The 18,887-nt window shown below is 40.7% G+C and overlaps 1 protein-coding gene across 15 annotated transcripts in view; it reads left to right on the forward strand.

Annotated features, from left to right (window-relative positions):
• Positions 1-18,887, forward strand: part of LPP (LIM domain containing preferred translocation partner in lipoma) — a 674,822-nt gene that overhangs the window by 639,127 nt on the left and 16,808 nt on the right. For all 15 annotated transcript variants that reach the window (XM_055308459.1, XM_055308473.1, XM_055308464.1 and 12 more), the window contains 2 exons: positions 11,331-11,509; positions 17,166-17,286. In XM_055308459.1, the coding sequence (XP_055164434.1) occupies positions 11,331-11,509; positions 17,166-17,286 (300 nt within the window). The remainder of the gene's footprint in view (positions 1-11,330; positions 11,510-17,165; positions 17,287-18,887) is intronic.

Below are 18,887 nucleotides of genomic sequence, written 5' to 3' on the forward strand. Positions count from 1 at the left end.
ATAACACAACATCAATTCCAGAGAGTGCCATAATATCCTCCCCCGCCAAAGGCCAACTCAAATCCCACCCAGTTGGCTTCCCAGCATCACACACCACTGCCATGTTGCCTGTTCCCTCACCGTTCAGTAATTACTCTCTCTTCTCTGTGTTTCCATCCCACATCACTCATTCCTCCATAATAGCAATGTGTTCTGCCCCTTGCCTATAGTTAGTTATTTAAAGAAGTGTCTGCTCCTCCCACTACATTGGGAACCTCTGAGGGCAGGGATAGTATCTTTGTTCTCTCTGCCTCTGTACCTGCCAGGATGTTGAACATTTTGTTCCCCTCTCTAGGCTTTCTGTAATGCTAAATTAAATGGGAAGGCTGGCTGCTCTGCTCATTACAAAATCATGCAAAAAGTTTCTTTAAAGGGGATTTATATGAAAGCGGAAGTAATACAGGCATTGGGTGCAAAGAGTTGTGCTCAAAAAAAATAGCGGAAGTGAACAAAAAATACGAACTTTGAGTTCTTTTACTAAATTTCCAGTTACATATTTCATAGTTGTCATTTTTGTGTGTGGCTAATGACATCAAATACAACACATTCTAAGAGTTTGATGCCATCTAATAAACTGACTCGAGAATTTTCCAATCTGTAAAAATAAGAACTCTCATCTATAGTAATTTTGATTCTGATTAACAAATCACAGTCATGGGCATGAGATGACACTGGGCTTACCGTTATTATTTTTTATCTGTTTCAAAGCACATATTAGATACAGATACAAACAGAAATATACATAGTGATTTAAAAATAAGAAAATAAAAGTTTAGATTAAAATATAGATATATGGGTGGGGACTCTTGGGTGGCTCAGCCGGTTAAGTGTCCAACTCTTGGTCTCAACTCTGATCATCATCTCAGGATCATGAGATCAAGCCCCATATCAGGCTCTACATGCTGTAGGGAGTCTACCTGAGATTCTCTCCCCCTCTCACTCTGCCTCTCCCATTCATGTGCATGCATGCAAATCTCTCAATCTCAAGTAAATAAATAAATCATAAAAAAAGATCTACATATAGGTGAAGAACACTTGGAAAGTCAAAAACCTCTCAATTATAAACCTGTGCCAGGACACCTGGGTGGCTCAGTGGTTGAGCGTCTACCTTGGGCTCAGGGCATGATCCTGGAGTCCCGGGATGGAGTCCCATGTCGGGCTCCCTGCATGGAGCCACTTCTCCCTCTGCCTATGTCTCTGCCTCTCTCTCTTTCTGTGTCTCTCATGAAAAAATAAAATCTTTAAAAAAAGAAAAAGAAACGTGCCTCACTGGGAGGCAGAACTATAGGGAGATGTTGTACCATAGTATATTAAGAGAACTACCAAGGTAAAATGATGTCTTCATCTACAGGGAACCCCAAAAGTCCTGTCCTCATTTGGGAAGTCTTCTTGATTATCAAAATCAAGAAAAAGTTTAAAGTACAAAATTAAGGTAGGGAATATAATTTTTGAGTTTTGTATAATGTCACTGGCTTTTCCGTGGAGGTGTGCTGAGTCATAGCCCTCGGCTCCTCTTTACCACACCGCTATTTCCTTGTGAACATCAACACTTCATATGTGCTTCACAACCTCCTTTACATCATGGTCCATGTGGGAAAGGATGGCACTTATTCAGCATACTGGAATCAGTGGATGGGGCTTCTTCTGACCCAGGGTAACCACTCAGGAACTATGGGAACGCCTGGCCCCCTCTGACCCCCTAAATGGTACACCTGGGACCCAGTGAGGCACACTGTGTCTCACCCTGCCTATCAAGAAGCTCTGGACTACAGAAGTGTTTTTCCATGGTTAAATAGAATAATTTCATGTTATGTAAAGTCCATATCCAGAGTTTATTAATTCATCATCTAACCAGTATTTGGGGAGCACCAATTTTATGCAAGGATACAGTGGCAGATGCTGGGGATGCAACAATGAGTTTTGTCCCTTACCCTGTAGGAACCCATGAAGTTGACTGTAGACAAACTTGTGTTAAGATCTCGACACATTTCCTCTTATATGCGTGTAACTTGTGGGTAGCCAGCCTGAACACCTTATATTTGTGATACAGAGTGTGTCTGCTGAGATACAAAATGGGCATAGTGTGATGCGGCAGGGGATTAGCCACAGAGGGGAGAATTAGGAGACCAATATTCTAACTCCAGATCTGCTACTAGGTGTTACCCCTCTCTGTGCCTTAGTTTCTAGAATCTGGTAGTTGGACTAGAATCATGTTTTTTTAAACTGTATAATATAGGCACCCTCCCGCCCAGCACCATCCTTTCATGCTCTTCATCCAGAAGTGATTGGGACTGTTTTAGATGTGCTTTCCTGGTAACTGTTTCCCTGAGTGAAGGATTATGGGAGAAGCAAGCGAGAGAGGGGAGTTGAAACTCCTGGACAAGAGGAGTCATCTCTAAAGATCTTAAAGGCCCAATAGCTTCAAACTCTTCTTTTTCTTTGTTATTCTTATCCCAACAAGACCAAAAGTATATCTAGAAATGAGATGTCACCCTCGTTTTTTTTCCAAGAGTCTTTGCTGTTTCAAAACTGCTTTTGTACCTAAAAAAACAATAAAGATTGAATGTAAGATCACATTTTAATTTTATGAAATGAAAATTTTAACATTTCTAAATGGCAGCACTTTGTAGTCTTCCGAATCTTCAAATACTTACGTGCCTTGATTTAAAATACTCATCATTGAACATGCATACACACCTATGCAATATGTAAATTTTGGAAATATTTCCCTATCATCTTACTAGTAGTTAATGCTTATGTTACCTATACGCTTCATTTATATTCAGATGATTCTTCTAGCTCTCTGCCTGTGAATTAGACAAGTTATTTATACAGTACCCAAGGATAGAAAAGATACAACCAGATTGTATCTCTAATTTAAAAACAGTTACATTTGGGAGTTTCATGTACAAGAATTGATTGTGGTTTTATTTTTATTTTCACTTAACTCTGTGCTTTTAATCACAATTGTATTGCCATCACTTTGGAAACATTTATAAGCTGTGCCTTTTAGTAGCTTTCTTGTTTTCTCTGCTACTCTCACATCTTCTCCCTTTAACCATACCTTCATTGGAGTAACTGCCTAAGACAATTTTTAAAGATTCTTAAAAAAATCCTCAATGCCTAGAGTGTTTGAAAAAGAAAAGAAATCTAGACTCTTCATTCAGCTTCAGCTGTAAGGTGCTTCATAGTTGGTCATCAGTTACCGAAGTGTGTGTCAGGAACCGTGCAGATCCTGGGCAAGGATGGTTATGGTGTGGATGCTGTGGTCCAGATCCTCCTTCAGGACCTAGGCTTTCATTCCCCTGTTAACCATTCATAGCAGAGTTCATTCTCTGCTAATTACTCTCAGTTGAAGGTAACCTCTTCACCCAGGATCACTCTCCTCCTTAAAAGCCTCCTATATCCATTGGCCGGTAGATGCAGGGGTAGATGAAAGCCCTACACCCTGTTGTCCAGGAAGGACAACTGTGCAGACCCACCCAGCTCCAGAGGTCTCCAGGGAACTACGAGTCTCCTTTGCTGTGACTGCATCCTAGTCCAGGTTCTCCCTCTGCCCAGGGGCTTCCTATACTCTCTCACAGGTACTGATCTCAATAACTTCCCACGTGCAAATCTCTGTTTCAGAATCTGTTTCCTAGGAAGCTTGACCTATGACTATGGCTCCCTGTAGCAAGAGTGGGGTGCTCACTGTTTTTGGTAGCAGAGCTTGATATAAACCATAAAATCGAGTATGTTATAGCAGTGTCATCAGAGAAGCATCGTATAATCCTATGGGAGTGGGAGAAAAGTGACTTATTTTACTTGGGGTACAACAGAGGGAGAATTAGAAGTGTTTTGCAGAAGAGGTGACATTTGAGCTTAACTTTGAAGATTGAACAGGTATTCTCTAGGCAAAGAAAGATGTGAGCTATTCTGGGCTTGTAAAAGAACATAACTTATTAAAGAGGTGGCAGAGAGAGTTCAGAGTAGCAGCTGGAAGGTGGGGTCCATGGAAAAGAGCAGCTGAGATGGATCCAGAGCCAGGTCATGAAACACTCTACTGATCTGGGTGGTTCTTATGCTGGAGTGTGCTCTTCCTTCTTAACCACCACCAACTCTTACCCTTTGCCCAACCAGCCACAACACCCCTACTACACACACAAGATGCTTTTGAGTAGACAAACTTAGAGATGACCTTCTTTCACTTATTTGCTTGAAGACTTACTTCTTTTTCTATTTTCTTAAAACCTATTTTATTTATTAGCCATTTCATTTTAACTGACTTTAGAAGAGCCTTAGGTTTATACAAAGAGGCATCTTTTGGTCTGGCTTTAAAATAACCTTCTATAAGAAGACATAAAGATCTTCCTTCGTCATGCTTGAAAATCTACCACTAGTAATTTCTGGAATTTCAAGTGGTGAAGACATAGTAAAGATTATACAGTCCAGGTTCCTAACACATGAACTTTTCAAATGTTAGATGAGAGGTTACCCAGTTGTTTTTAGTATATTTCTAGTAATGGAAACATTGCCCTCTTCCCAGTGTTGTTCATTCTGACCCATCACAGAGCAATACAATTGCAGAGTTAAAATTAATCATTGTTTTACAGTTGAGAAAACAGGTCCACAGAGAGAAATTATTTACCCAAGTACCCATATAGTGGGTAACAAAGGCAGAGGAACAATTCATATTCTTTATCTAGCAACTTCTGCTCCCTATGCCAACACAATTAATTAATCAGGTCTGTATATGAATTAGGGAATTACAGGAACCTGGGGTATTAGTTCCTCCTCTGTCCCTAATGAACCCCGTGACTCACGTCCAACTGTATTAGTGCTCTGGGTCTGTTTTTCACCTGTGAAATCAAAGGCCTAAATTAGAGGAACTCCTTATTCCCTCCTCTCTAATGTTGTAAAAGCCCTTTACTATTTTATTTACTTAATTATTTGTTTTTTAGAATGCATCTTTTTTTAATTAAATTCAATTTAAGGGTACCTGGTTGGCTTAATCAGTTAAGCGTTCAACTCTTGGTTTTGGCTCAGGTCATGATATCGTGGGTCATGGGATCAAGCCCCGCATCCAACTACGTTCTCAGCAGGGAGTCTGCTTGAGATTCTCTCTCTGTCACTCCCCTCACTTGCTCTCTCTACCCCTCTTTCTCTCTCTTTATTCTGTAAAAATAAATAAATAAATTATAAATTCAATTTAGTTAATATATAGTGTATTATTAGTTTCAGGGGTAGAATGTAGAGATTCATCAGTTGCATGTAACACCCAGTGCTCATCATATCATGTGTCCTTCTTAATGTCCAAAACCCAGCTACCGCATCCCGCCCCATCCTCTCCAGAAACCCCTAGTTTGTTTCCTGGAGTTAAGAATCTCTTATGGTTTGCCTCTCTCTATCTGTTTTCATCCTATTTTATTTTTTCTTCCCTTCCGTCATATTGATGTTTTATTTCTTAAAATACACCTCTGAGTGAAATCATGTAGTATTTGTCTTTCTCTAACTTATTTTGCTTAGCATAATACCCTCTAGTTCCATCCATGTCACTGCAAATGGCAAGATTTCATTCTTTTTGATGGCTGAGTAATATTCCACTGTGTGTGTGTGTGTGTGTGTGTGTGTGTGTGTGTACCACATCTTCCTTATCCATTCATATGTCAATGAACATCTGGGCTCTTTCTATATTTTGGCTATTGTGGACATTGCTGCTATAATCATTGGGGTGTGTGTGCCCCTTCAAATCACTATGTTTGTATCCTTTAGGTAATTATTATTATTATTATTATTACTATTATAAAGTATAGCTGATATACACTGGTATATTAGTTTCATGTGCACAGCATAATGATTCAAACTTCCACTAATGAAATTAATAAGTCACGGAGATGAAGATTACAGTACAGGGAAAAGAGTCGATAATACCGTAACAACTTTGTATGGTCACAAATGGTAACTACACTTAATATTGTAAGCTTCATAAGAGTCTTTACCCTTCTTCAAAGAGAAGATGTTTCTCTGGCTCCCAGTGAACCAGTTAGAGTTAGAAAGGAGAAGGGGGGCAGCCTGGGTGGCTCAGCAGTTTAGTGCCACCTTCAGCCCAGGGCGTGATCCTGGATACCAGGATCGAGTCCCACGTCAGGCTCCCTGCATGGAGCCTGCTTCTCCCTCTGCCTGTGTCTCTGCCTCTGTCTCTGTGTCTCTCATGAATAAATAAAATCTTTAAAAAAAAGAAAGGAAGAAAGGAGTAGGGTACAGTAAAGGGAGCTGACTAAAGAAGTTTCACATGTCCTCCATCATTTCGTAGCCCAAGCTTCCAGTCAGCTGTATTCATAGACACTTTATTTTCTGATTTGCGGGCATTTTATAGTAGTCTCACTTTAGGCATATTTTACACTGTTTTTTCCTTTGTAGCATAAATGTTCAGATTACCTGTCCTTTAAACAGTGCTTCCACAGACCATAAAGTCTTTCCTTAGAAACTGACTCAACCTTATGCTGCTGCTGGTTTTGAGTAAATGGACTAAAACTTGTAGCCAAGCCTCAGTGCAAACAAAAACATTCTCTGGTCAAGCATTTTCTGGTTTGTTCAACTCCATTACAGGGCTGCCTTTAAAAAAAAAAAAAAAAAAAAAGTTAAAACCCACAGAAGAGCAAAACACAAGCCCTGGGAAGACAGTTTGCAGCCACATCAGCTCAGATCACCAGGATAGAAAAAAAGCAGGGCCCTCATTGTCCAGAGCATCATTTTCTCCAAACTTTCATCTTATGTTCTTCTGCTATTTTAATTTCACCACTTCAAAATGGGGGGAAAATAGGTTAATAGTTTCCATGAGTTTAGACTGTGACCAGAGGCGTACTAAGCAATTTCAGAACCTCCAGCAACCACAGCTTTGAGGAGAGGATGGTGATGAATTTACCAATTCATTTTGGTATGGATTCCAGAGTCAGAAGAGTCAGACCAGTCCAGCAATTCCCGGGTATGATGTAAACAGTACTCCTTCATTCATTCTTTTTGCACACATTCATCCTAGACTTAGTTTTATTCTAGGTATGAGACAGCAAAATACATTCTTAAGACATGGTCCCCAAGGCCTGCATTACATTGATACCAAAACCATTTTAAGATACCACACAAAAAAAGGAAACTACAGACCAGTATCACTGATGAACACAGATGTAAAAATCCTCAACAAAATATTAGCAAACCAAATCCAACAATACATGAAAAAAAATCATTCACCAAGATCAAGTGGAATTTATTCCTAGGTCTCAAGAGTGGTCCAGTATTCACAAATCAATCAACACGATACATCACATCAATGAGAGAAAGGTTTAAAACCATACAACCATTTTGATAGGTGCAGAAAAAGCATTTGACAAAGTACAACATTTATGGTAAAAACCAACAAAATAGGCTTAGAAGGAACATACATCAACATTATAAAGACCACATATGAAAAATCCACAGTTAGCATCATAGTCAATGGTAAAAAAAACTGAGAGTTTTTCCCCTAAGATCAGGAATGAGACAAGATTATCCAGTCTCACCACTTTTATTCAACATAGTACTAGAAGTCATAACCATAACACTCAGAAAAGAAAAAGAAAAGGCATCCAAATTGGTAAGGAAGAAGTAAAACTTTGATTACTTGCAGATGACATGATAATACTGCATATAGAAAACCCTAAAGACTCCACCAAAAACTACTGGAACTTATAAACAAATTCCTTAAGGCAACAGGTGACAAAATCAATATGCAGAAATCCATTGCATTTCTATATGCTAATAATGAAACAAAGGAAAGAGAAATTAAGAAAATAATCCCATTTACAATTTCACCAAAGATAATAAAATACCTAGTAATAAACTTAATCAAGGAGGTGAAAAACCTGTACGCTGAAAAGAATATAACATTGATGAAAGACACTTAAGATAACACAAGTGGAAAGATATTCTATGCTCATGGATTGAAAGAACAAATATTATTAAAATGTCCATATTATCCAAAGCAATCTACAGATTTAATGCAATCCCTATCAAAATATCAATAGCATTTTTCACAGAACTAGAACAAAAATCGTAAAATTTATATGGAAACACAAAAGAGCCTAATAGCCAAAACAATCTTGAAAAAGAAAAACAAAGTTGAAGGTATCAGAGTTCCAGATTTCAGGTTATACTGCAAAGCTGTAGTAATCCAAGCAGTATGGTACTGGCACATAAATAGACACACAGATCAATGAAACAGGATAGAATGTCCAAAAACAAAGCCACAATTACACAGTCAATTAATTTTTGATAAAAAGGCAAGAATATGCAATGGGAAAAAGTCTCTTCAAATAAATGGTATTGGGAAAACTGAACAGCTACGTGCAAAAGAATGAAACCGGATGACTTTCTTACACCACACACAAAAATAAGCTCAAAATGGATTAAACTAAATGTGAGATCTGAAACCATAAAAATCCTAGAGGGGAGCACAGACAGTAATTTCTCTGACATTGGCCATAGCAATGCTTTTTTAGATATATCTCCCGAGGCAAGGAAAATAAAAGCAGAAATAAACCACTGACTACTACATCAAAATAAAAAGCTATTGCACAGTGAAGGAAACAATTGACAAAACTAAAAGACGACCTACTAAATATGAGAAGATATTTGCAAATGACATATCCAATAATGGGATAGTATCTAGAGTATATAAAGAATGTATACAACTCAACACACACACACACACGTCATAATCCAATTTAAAAATGGGCAGAAGGCATGAACAGATATTGATCTAAAGAATACATCCAGATGGCTGACATAAAAGATGGTCAGTATCACTTATTGTCAGGAAAATGTAAATCCAAACTACTGTTAGAATGGCTAAAATCAAAACACAAGAAAGGTAAAGAGGTGGAGAAAAAGGAACTCTTGTGCATTATTGGTAGGGATGCAAATGGTGCAGCCACTATGGAAAACAGTAGGGAGGTTCCTCAAAAAGTTAAAAATAACACTATCCTAAGATTCAGTATCACACTACTGAGTTTTTACCCCAAAAATACAAAGACACTGATTTGAAAGGATACATGGGCCCCTAGGTTCATTGCTGCATTATTTCCAACAGCCAAATTATGGAAGCACCCCCAAACATCTATCAATGGATAAAGACAGTGTGAGATGATGATGATAGATAGATAGATAGATAGATAGATAGATAGATAGATAGATAGATAGATAATGGAATATTACTCAGCCACAAAAAATAATGAAATCTTGCCATTTGTGCAGTCAAATGCTCTACCCCTGAGCTATACCCCCAAATCTTGCCATTTGTAACAACATGGATGAAGCTAGAGATTAAAATGCCAAACAAAATAAGGCAGTTAAAGAAAGCCAAATACCATATGATTTCACTCATATGTAGGATTTAAGAAACAAAACAAACCAACAAAGGGGAAAAAGAGTTAGCAAGAAATGAAGAAACAGACTCTTAATTAAAGAGAATAAACTGTTGGTTACCAGAGGAGAGATGAATGGGGGGGGATAGGTGAAATAGGTTAGTACACTTTTCAGGATGAGCACTGTGTGATGCATAGAATCATTGAATCACTGTATTGTGCACCTGAAACTACCGTAACACTGTATGTTAACTGCACTGGAATTAAAATTTAAAAATTAAAAAAGAAAGACATGGCCCCTTCCCTTAAAGAAATTAGTCTAGTAGAAGAAATAGACAAATGTGTAAAAAATGTTAATAGAATGAACACTGTAAGTGCTATAAGCAATGTTAATGGGGTGCTTGGGAAGGGTGGAGAAAGAAGCAATGATTCCAACTGAAAGCCTTGAGGAAGGCTTCACTGGAGAGTTGCCTTTTGGCCTGTACCTTGAAAGGTCAAAATGACAAATTGTGGTTCATACTAGGTATTAGCCAGTGCACAGAAGTGCGGAAGTTTCTTAAAGGTTTGAATAAGAGTGAGCAGTCTGAGACATTAGGGAAATCTTACCCTAGAAAGGGAGGTTGAAATGTCAGGCAAGGAACTAACTCTTTTCACATTGTAGAGCCGTAGAAGTTTTTGCTAACAGCAAAGTTACTTGGTCCCATCTGTGCTTTGGAAAGGAAACCAGAAGTCACTTTGGGAATAGAGAAGTGTTAGGAGGAGAGATGCAAACAAGGAAGCGATTCGGAGACTCTCGCTATGGTTGAGACGTCAGCACACTAGTTATCTACCAATAGGCATTACTTGCATCATGGCCATTTAAAAGTTTTCATGGTAAGAGGGCAATTCCAGTCCTGTATCTTTCTAATCAAATCCCCATCCTGGGTTTATTCTAGATTGCAAACTGAATCGGTCTAGACATCTCATTTGGAATATAGCATATTACATGTGAAACATGGTTGTTTGGGAAGACAGCATGGGATTCTGGGGCAGGATGGAAATTAATGGCTAATTTTAACAATCTTCCTGAATCCTGACTCAATATATAGTTTCCCTTTTGGGGAGGGCTTTGGTTTATTGTTGTTGTTGTTTTTAATTTCAGCACATTTTTAAAGCCAGAGAAATTGACTTTCTTAATTCACTTCCCAAAACGGCAACCCTTCTGGGTTCACCATTTCCATCAAGAGCTCATCGTACCACACTTGGGGTTGGTATTCAATTCAAGGCTTTAAATCATCAAAAGCCTCCTTGATTATGTTGAGCTCTGATTGGATTCTACACCTGGCACCCTCTGTGAGTCTCCATTGTCAGGCAGACCACTCTAAAATCTTAAGGTCCTTGGTGACCCCATCAGGTTTTTGATGTCTAGTCAAGTTTTAGAAAAGTGAAGTGTTCTTCCAGGGGAGAACCTGGGTTAATGTAGTTCAGAGGTCAAAAAACTACGGCTGTGAGCTCAATCCAGCCTGCTTTTGTCAACAAAGTTTTCTTGGAACACAGCCCGTTTACATGTGTGCTGTTTACAACTGCCTTCCCACTATGACAGCAGAACCAAATCGCTGCAACAAAACCAGAAATAGCTACTATATTTGCCTTAACAAAAATGTTTGCCATTGAGCCTTCTAACAGTGGTAGAAGAGAGAGAGAAGTCAGAAGACATGTGTTCTAGATTTGCCACCTACCACCTGGGTGAATTTAGAGAAGACACTTGATCCATCTTATGTGTTTCCTTAATATGTTCTCTGCCTTCTTCCAAGCACTGTGATAGGCACATAAGCCAATGTGTCTGTAATGGTGCTTGTCATGCTGTAAGGGACTAAATACATGGAGCTTCTGCAAGATCCATCTTGACGCTGGCATTTTTCTTTCCCTCCTCAGAATACCCTGGAGCAGTGCAGTGTGTGCTCTAAGCCCATCATGGAGCGGATTCTGCGAGCCACCGGGAAGGCCTATCATCCTCACTGCTTTACCTGTGTGATGTGCCACCGCAGCCTTGATGGGATCCCGTTCACCGTGGATGCTGGTGGCCTCATTCATTGCATTGAGGACTTCCACAAGTAGGCAGTCTATTCTGTCCCTTCCGGCCTGCCAGTCCCCTTGGGAGTCTGTTCTTACTACCTGATATCTGGGCCACACATTTTTCTTTCTCAGAGCCGTAGGATCTCAGGATTTGGTGAGACCGTATAAAGAGCTTGCTTATCCCCCTCTTCTAATGTGGGAATGGGTATCACTTAATCCAACCAGTCCTCCAGCCTGGCTTCTGCTTGAAGGCTCCCCTGGAGATGATCCATCACATCTTCATGTGGCTCTGGTTCTGAGAAAGTTGACTCAGCTGCAGAGTATGTGCATTGGAAAGAGGAAGGATCCTGGGTTAGCCCTCCCTGGCCTCAACATGAACAAGATGTGTTATAGTGGACAAACTGCTCAGTGCCTCTGAGCTTTTCAGTCTGGTCATTAGAACAGAGCCTGTTTTAAAGCTCCCGAGGTGTCACAGCCATAGAGCTGACCTCTAAATCTTTGCCAGTCTATAGCAAGGAGGTCACAGGGAGATGGACATGGGCACAGAACAATTCACTTCCTCTTCCAAGTACAAGCCTCTCACATTCTGGGGGCAGTTTCATGTCATTAGCAACATATTCACATCCTCTCATGACCTGTTTGCCTACCCAGGCCTTCTTGTGCTCAGGACACTTGCTAATAAAATTAACGAATGCAGTGATGTGCAAGTCTTTTGAGGAAGATTGGAAAGTAGAGTCTCCAGGTCAAGACCACTTACTCATGGGCCTGGAAAAATGTGCCTTATTCAGTTTTCTCATTCATCGGGTCCTCTTTCCTCTATTACAGCTGTGGGATTTTCATGAAGTTCACATAGTTTTGTGTTTTGCTTCTTTTGATTTGGCCCCTTTGTTAGTTGGCTGATGGGTTGATGACATTTGTTACATATATTTAGGAACCATATGAAAACCCTAGAGGTGATCGGTAAGTGGTAGACATGGAGGCTTCCTGGCTTGCTTGCTGGGCAGTCTGAGTCTTTAAGGACAGTCCAAAGCTCTCACAGGAATAAAGCTCATGAGGCTCATCGGTTTGGGTCTCCATTCTATGGCCTCCAGTCTTGTGGGTTAATTTTCACCGCTCTGTTGATTGTCAACAATCAGGAGGAACTTACCACAAGCAGTCTGGGGACCTGAGACTCCTCTATTTTAAAAGTGAATTTCCTGACCACTTTCCAAGTAGCAAAGAAAGTGAAAATCTCACTGAAAGACGTGAGGCTGAATGAATTAAAAAAACCCCAGAGGCAGGAATTCTCAACCTGAATTAGACAAGTAAGGGCTCACTTTGAAAGGGCAGTCACAGCATAAATTGTACTTCACGTTGTTGATATTTTTAGCTTGTAATTACACATGAAAAAAAAAAAACCTGCATCTATTTAAGGGAAGTGAAAAGATACCGATGGGGAGTGTGTTTCTGTGGCTGTTTCTCTCCTTTCTTAGACGTACCCTAATCCAAGAAAGACTGCTAGATGTAATCAGAGCACACGTGATTCTGTTGCTGGAAAAGACTGATCTATGACACCCCCCCCCCAACCAATTAAAACAGGAAATCAATTCTGACAAATGGAAGTTTATATCTATGCCATTTATCTTTCATTTCTAAGAGTGAGGAGCATAATTAGAGACTTGGGACTGGTGACGAAAGTGTGGGGGTCTCAACACTCCAGACAAGCAGGCTTATTAGCCCCTAAAGGGGAAAAACTGTCTCCAACCCCCAGCTCCACCCCACCCCCACCACCAATCAATGGCATGTGAAAACACAAATTATTTTTTAAAAATAATGTCTGCTTGATTGGCAGGTATGTAAGAGGGGAAGCTTTTTTATCTTTTCACCATTTCCCAAAGGAAAATAAGAAATTCTACAGAACTCTGTGTCTGAGCCTCGAACGTACCAGAACACAAAGCAGCTAAAAGCCCCACCCAGAGTGGGCATTGCAAGGCTAAGGAGCGGGTGCATAGGGGGATATGGCCTCCTTCTGCAGACTGTTGGGGGGCGCTTGTTCTTGGTCTCCCTCTGAGCTTTTAGGAAATATCTTTCCATTCCAATTCAACCACATCTACCAAGAGCCCTCCGTGTGCCCAGTGCTAAGGGAGAGAGATACAAGGAGAGAAATTGCATGGGTAGAAAATGCACAGACACACAGAGAAAAGCCCCTGTCAGCAAGGAGCTTGCCAGGAGGAGGGGGGGACAAGCGCAGAGCATGTGTGATACCAGGCAGAAGGGGCCAGACACGATGAGACAGGCACAGGCAAAGGCTCGAGCTGTCAGAGTCAAAAGAGATTACTTGGCCCTGAGATCTGGGTAGGCTTCTGGAAGCAGAATTTGAAGAGTATTTTAAGTGAGAAACGGAGATTCCTGACAGCAGGAACAACTCAGGAAATAAAGAAGGCCACGAAGTGAGGAAGGGCTTCTCTCCATTCCAGGAAGATTTGCTTGGCTGTAACTGGAGCAGCCTGGGAGTGGAAGTTGCTGTGAGATACAGAAGGCCCATGAGAAGGGATTCATCTCGCCTGCTTAGCATCCTGTCTTCTAAACCAGCGCTTCCCAAATGTTAATGTGCTTACAAGTCACCTAGGGATCTTGTTAAACTGCAAATTCTAATTCAGTAGGTCTGGGGTGTAGGACCTACAGTTCTGCATTTCTGACGAGTTCTCTGGTGGTCTTAGACTGCACTTTGAGTAATAAGCTTCCCAAATACTATTTTTAAGGCCTTGTAAAAAAAAAAAAAAAAAGGCCTTGTAAATGGGCCACCCCCTGTATAACCACCTTCAGACAAGGTTGGCCCAAGTCCTCCATCCTATTAGGTAGCAACTCTTTTCCCATATGTTATTTCAGATGACTGCTCAAACTAGTTCCCTGGCAAAGTGTATCTCTCATCAACACACACACACACACACACACACACACACACACACTTTCAAATTTCACCTAAATGGCCATCTTTCAAATGCCAACTCATTTACCACCTCCTTGGAGAATGCTTCCCTGACTGCAGCCCCTCCCTATCCCCCTGTTTGAATTTATATCTTTCTCTATATTCTGCAGAGTTTTGTAAATCAGGTATGCCTAGTACTTAAGCATAGCCTGATTAATCATAAAGAACACACACACTTTTACCCTTACAACCTTAGGTCGTTTCTGCAATATGACAGGATGTGTATATCTCAACTAATAGAACAGTTGCAGAAATATATAGAACTTCCTCACCAGTCTGATTGCTGGAGTCCTAGTTTATTTCTATATTCCCACTGCCAGGACAGTGAGCTCAGAAAAGCTGGCTTATTTAGCTGACCCTTTCATTGCATTTGAGCCTTTATTTCACTATCTGTGCTTTCTTATCAGAGACATTACACTCGTCCACTCATTTGTTTAATCAGCACCCATTTGTTGATTGCCAGAAATGTGCCAGGACAAAGATGATTAAGACCGGCCCTCTCGGAGCCTTGGCTCCCATGGCTGTGAAGCAGAAATGATAAAAACTATTTCTTCATAATGTTGCTGTCAGTAAAAAATGAGGTCAAGTGCACAGAGTGCTTAACAAGCCTTGGCATATAATAAGCACACAATATATGGTAGCCATTTGAACCATCAAAAGGGTTTTTTTTATCAGATTTATTTTTATTATTATATTATTATTATTATTGTCTGCTTAGTGAGCTGAGCCTTGAAACAGACCACCTGGGATTTAGAACAGTCTTCAAAATGCCGGCCAAGGAACACTGTGGGGACTGTGGAAACCACTTCCTGTCTCTTCACATTGTTTTTTCCCCATCATGGAAATGAGGCCAATGGGTAGGAAGCAATCATTACTCAGCAAGAATACAAGTTATGCCTCTCCAAAGAGGAAAGACCTTGAGATTGAACATAAAGGAAGGTCCAACTCACATCTTTTTATAGAGCAAAATGGCAGACAGTTCATTTCATTAGAGATAGCCTGAAATTCTGCTGTCTGCCCTGGTCACAGGAGTTGGTTTCTGGAGATTCAGAGGTTGAGCAAAACCTGCCAGCTGGAAGCTCACAGTTTAGTGGTCCCCAAAGGTGTGCGAATCATTACTACTAAAATTCAGTGAGAGATATTTTATCCTAAAGAAATAAGTAATTTTACGTGAGGAAAGAGGAGCAGGCTCACAGTTCAATGATAGGCAAGACATACTTTTGAGTTTGCAGTCCTGATAGGCTTGGGGAAAGGAAATTCTGCACTGGATTCCAGAAGCCTGCTTATTTCACTACTGATGACCCAGATTCAAAAATAATCAGGTAGTCCAAAGCAGTTTTTTTTTTTTTTTACCACTGAGTGTAAACTTCTCGCATAAAATGCCAATTATAACAACTCTGATTACTGCTGCAGTTGTACCATGATCCTTTTAATTTTTCTTTCATAGCAATCAATTGATCTGCTGCTTAATTCATATTTATTTAGATTGCAGCCACACAGATGCCTTTTGGGTGCTGCCAAGAAAATTAATATGTACATATAGAGTATAATGTATGTAAAAATGCTTTGACAACCATAAAGTGCTCTGCAAAGTATTAGATTACTATCATTATTTCTTTTTAAGTCTCACTACAAATAGATAAATTTTAACGTCATTAATCTCAAAACCATTATCATGAAAAAAACTGACTTCCAGAGTCTGTTTCTCCTGTTTTTCCCCCCATCCTTTCAGTTTTTATCCCTGGCCATTTCAAATCATGTCTCATTTCACACCTTCCCAAATGCCACCCCTAATTTCCAGGAGATGCAGATGAATGCACAGCCTGTATTTGCGGCCTCTTAATCTGTTATGAGAAACAAATTTTAGGGCCGTTGGTCATATTAAAGAATACTGAGAGATGAGGAAATATTAAAATTCCTCACCAACAGTTAACCTCAAAAGCACACATATATGTATATCTACACGTGTAAATGCTCATACCTTTTAAAAGTGCTAAAACCCTCTAAAAAATAAAGAACTTGGCAGCTTTTGAACTTTTTTTTTTTTTTCAAACCAGAGTTTCACACAACCAAAACGTAGGAAGTCCAGACGTGGTCATAGCAAGTTTGGTGTAAAGTTTGGCATATTTAAACTCTCTGACCTCTGCTGTTTTAAAAAGATAAGGGGTTGAGATTTCTCATGTTAATTCCTAGAGCTCAGTTTCAGAGAAAGAGGATCTAATAAGTGGGAATGACACAGTCACCAACCTCAGAATATTTGTGTAGGGCCTGGAAGCGCTCTAGGAGCCAAAAAGCAGAGTCTAAGAGCCGAAACCAAACAAGACAAAATCAAGCAAAAGAAACAAGTAAGGGCCCCAGGACCCTGCCCGAGCCCAGGTTTTGTGTTTTGAATCTATCCACAAGTGAATTCCATGGCACCTACCAAGTGGCCAATAGCACCTAGATGTTCTTCATGCATAAGGGGTACACACACTAACTCCCCACCTCCCCAAATATCACAGTATTTATGGTCTAGAAGGACCTCAACAGTCACCCAGTCTATATCCCTTATTTTACACCGGAGGAAGCAGACCCAGAGAAGGAAAGGAACTTGCTCAGGGTCACACAAGATGACAGAGCAGTTGTCTTGACCCTCGGCTGGCTCCTCTTCTTCTCACTTCTGGGTCGCACCCATTTGTCAGTGTAAATACTCAATGTCTAACCAGTACCGTATTCTCCATTTTCAGGAAATTTGCTCCCCGATGTTCTGTGTGCAAGGAGCCTATCATGCCAGCCCCAGGCCAGGAGGAGACTGTCCGGATTGTGGCTCTGGATCGTGATTTCCATGTTCACTGCTACCGGTGTGAGGTCTGTGGTAAATGCTCCCACACCCTGTCAGTTCACAGCAGGCATTGGAGAGGCTCAACAGAGCTGGGTTTTCACAAAAACAGCAGTTATTCAATCTGGAAGGCCTTTGCTCACAGGACTTGGGTGCCTGTGCTCACAGGACTTGGGTTTTAGATCTTAGGCCTTCATTTAATGCTAGTGATACTGGCTAAGTCACTTCACCACCCACTCTCAAATTCCCCACCTGTGAAAAGGACTCAAATTCTTATTAACCTCCTCAAATATGGCTGAGAAACTAAAATGCCAAACTGTGTGCTAGACGTTGTAAGTCCCAAAATACTAAATTAGTGACAAATGATACTCTTGTTACCATTATGATTATTACCATTACACTGAATCTTTAACCATGGCTCTGCTAGTCTATGGGACAGAGATGCCATTTTCACCCCATTGAGAAGGATAAGAATTCACTCCTCTCAAAGGGGTGGGAACTTGGTGCTCCAAGTCATGGAGACTGGTTGAGTTACAAGCACTGACTTAGCTCTGAAGACAGGTGGTCAGGCGACCGCTAAGGGCTCCGGGGGAGATATGTGTGGGTGCTATGGGAATACACACAAGAGACTGGTGATTCAGGCTGCAGGTGACAGGAAGGCTTCTTGCCCAAGAGACAGTAGTCATTTCCATAGCCAAGAGCAGTGGCTCTATAACCCCCTATAATCTGCGTATCAAAAGGGCATCGCATTCAGAAAGTGAGTTTAAAACATTTTCTTATCCTGGTTCTAGTTACCCAGAGCCCACCTTTGGAAGCAGTTTCCTTGTTTTCTACTAGCTCTCCTGAGGGCAGTGGTTATCAGCTCCCTCTTCTCTCTGCAAAGGGTAGTAGTAATTGCCTTACTTACCATCCCACCCTCATGACAGTGGCTCATCTAGTCCCACTGGGTGATCTTCCCAAAACACCCAGGCTGGTGGGGCTGCCACTGGCTCTCTAGAACTGTGTTCATGGCACTCACTGCGTTAGTGGAAACTGACTACCTGATTTACGCAGGGCTCTTTGTTTGGCCCTAGAGCCCAAGCTATGTCTCTCTCTGTGTCCTTAACATGAGAAAATATAATAAACTAACAGCTTTTACACCAGATTTTATGACGACAGAGGAACAACCACCTCCAGCCTTAGAACTGACCTGAATCATAAGTGTGAGAGAGCAGATAAATGCTTTCAAGGTCATTTTACAGATGGAGAAACTGAGGCTTAAGCAAGAAAAGCTTCCGACATTGCTCACACACTTGCTATGCATACCAATAGGTTTTGACTTTTCGTGGTTTGGGATTTGGCGCCCAGAGTTGCACAAAGGGCGCCTTTTTCTCCTTCCAGATTAAATGAGAGCAAGTAAAAAGTAAGTTTGCTTTAAAGTCCCATGAGTTTAAAAAAAAAAAAAAAAAAAAACAATGCTCTAGAATGGGAGGAACTCTGGGTTAGAAGAGGACAGACCATCATTCTAGTCCTGCCTCAGATGCTGCAGGACACTGGAGAAATCACTTCCCTCTCTGCTTCTCACTTCCCCACCTAAACAAACAGGGAGGGTATCCTGGACACCCCAGGTGGCCCCTTTTGGCTCTAAGAT

This window comes from Nyctereutes procyonoides, unplaced genomic scaffold (genome assembly GCF_905146905.1).
Source record: "Nyctereutes procyonoides isolate TBG_1078 unplaced genomic scaffold, NYPRO_anot_genome, whole genome shotgun sequence".
Lineage (NCBI taxonomy): Eukaryota > Metazoa > Chordata > Mammalia > Carnivora > Canidae > Nyctereutes > Nyctereutes procyonoides.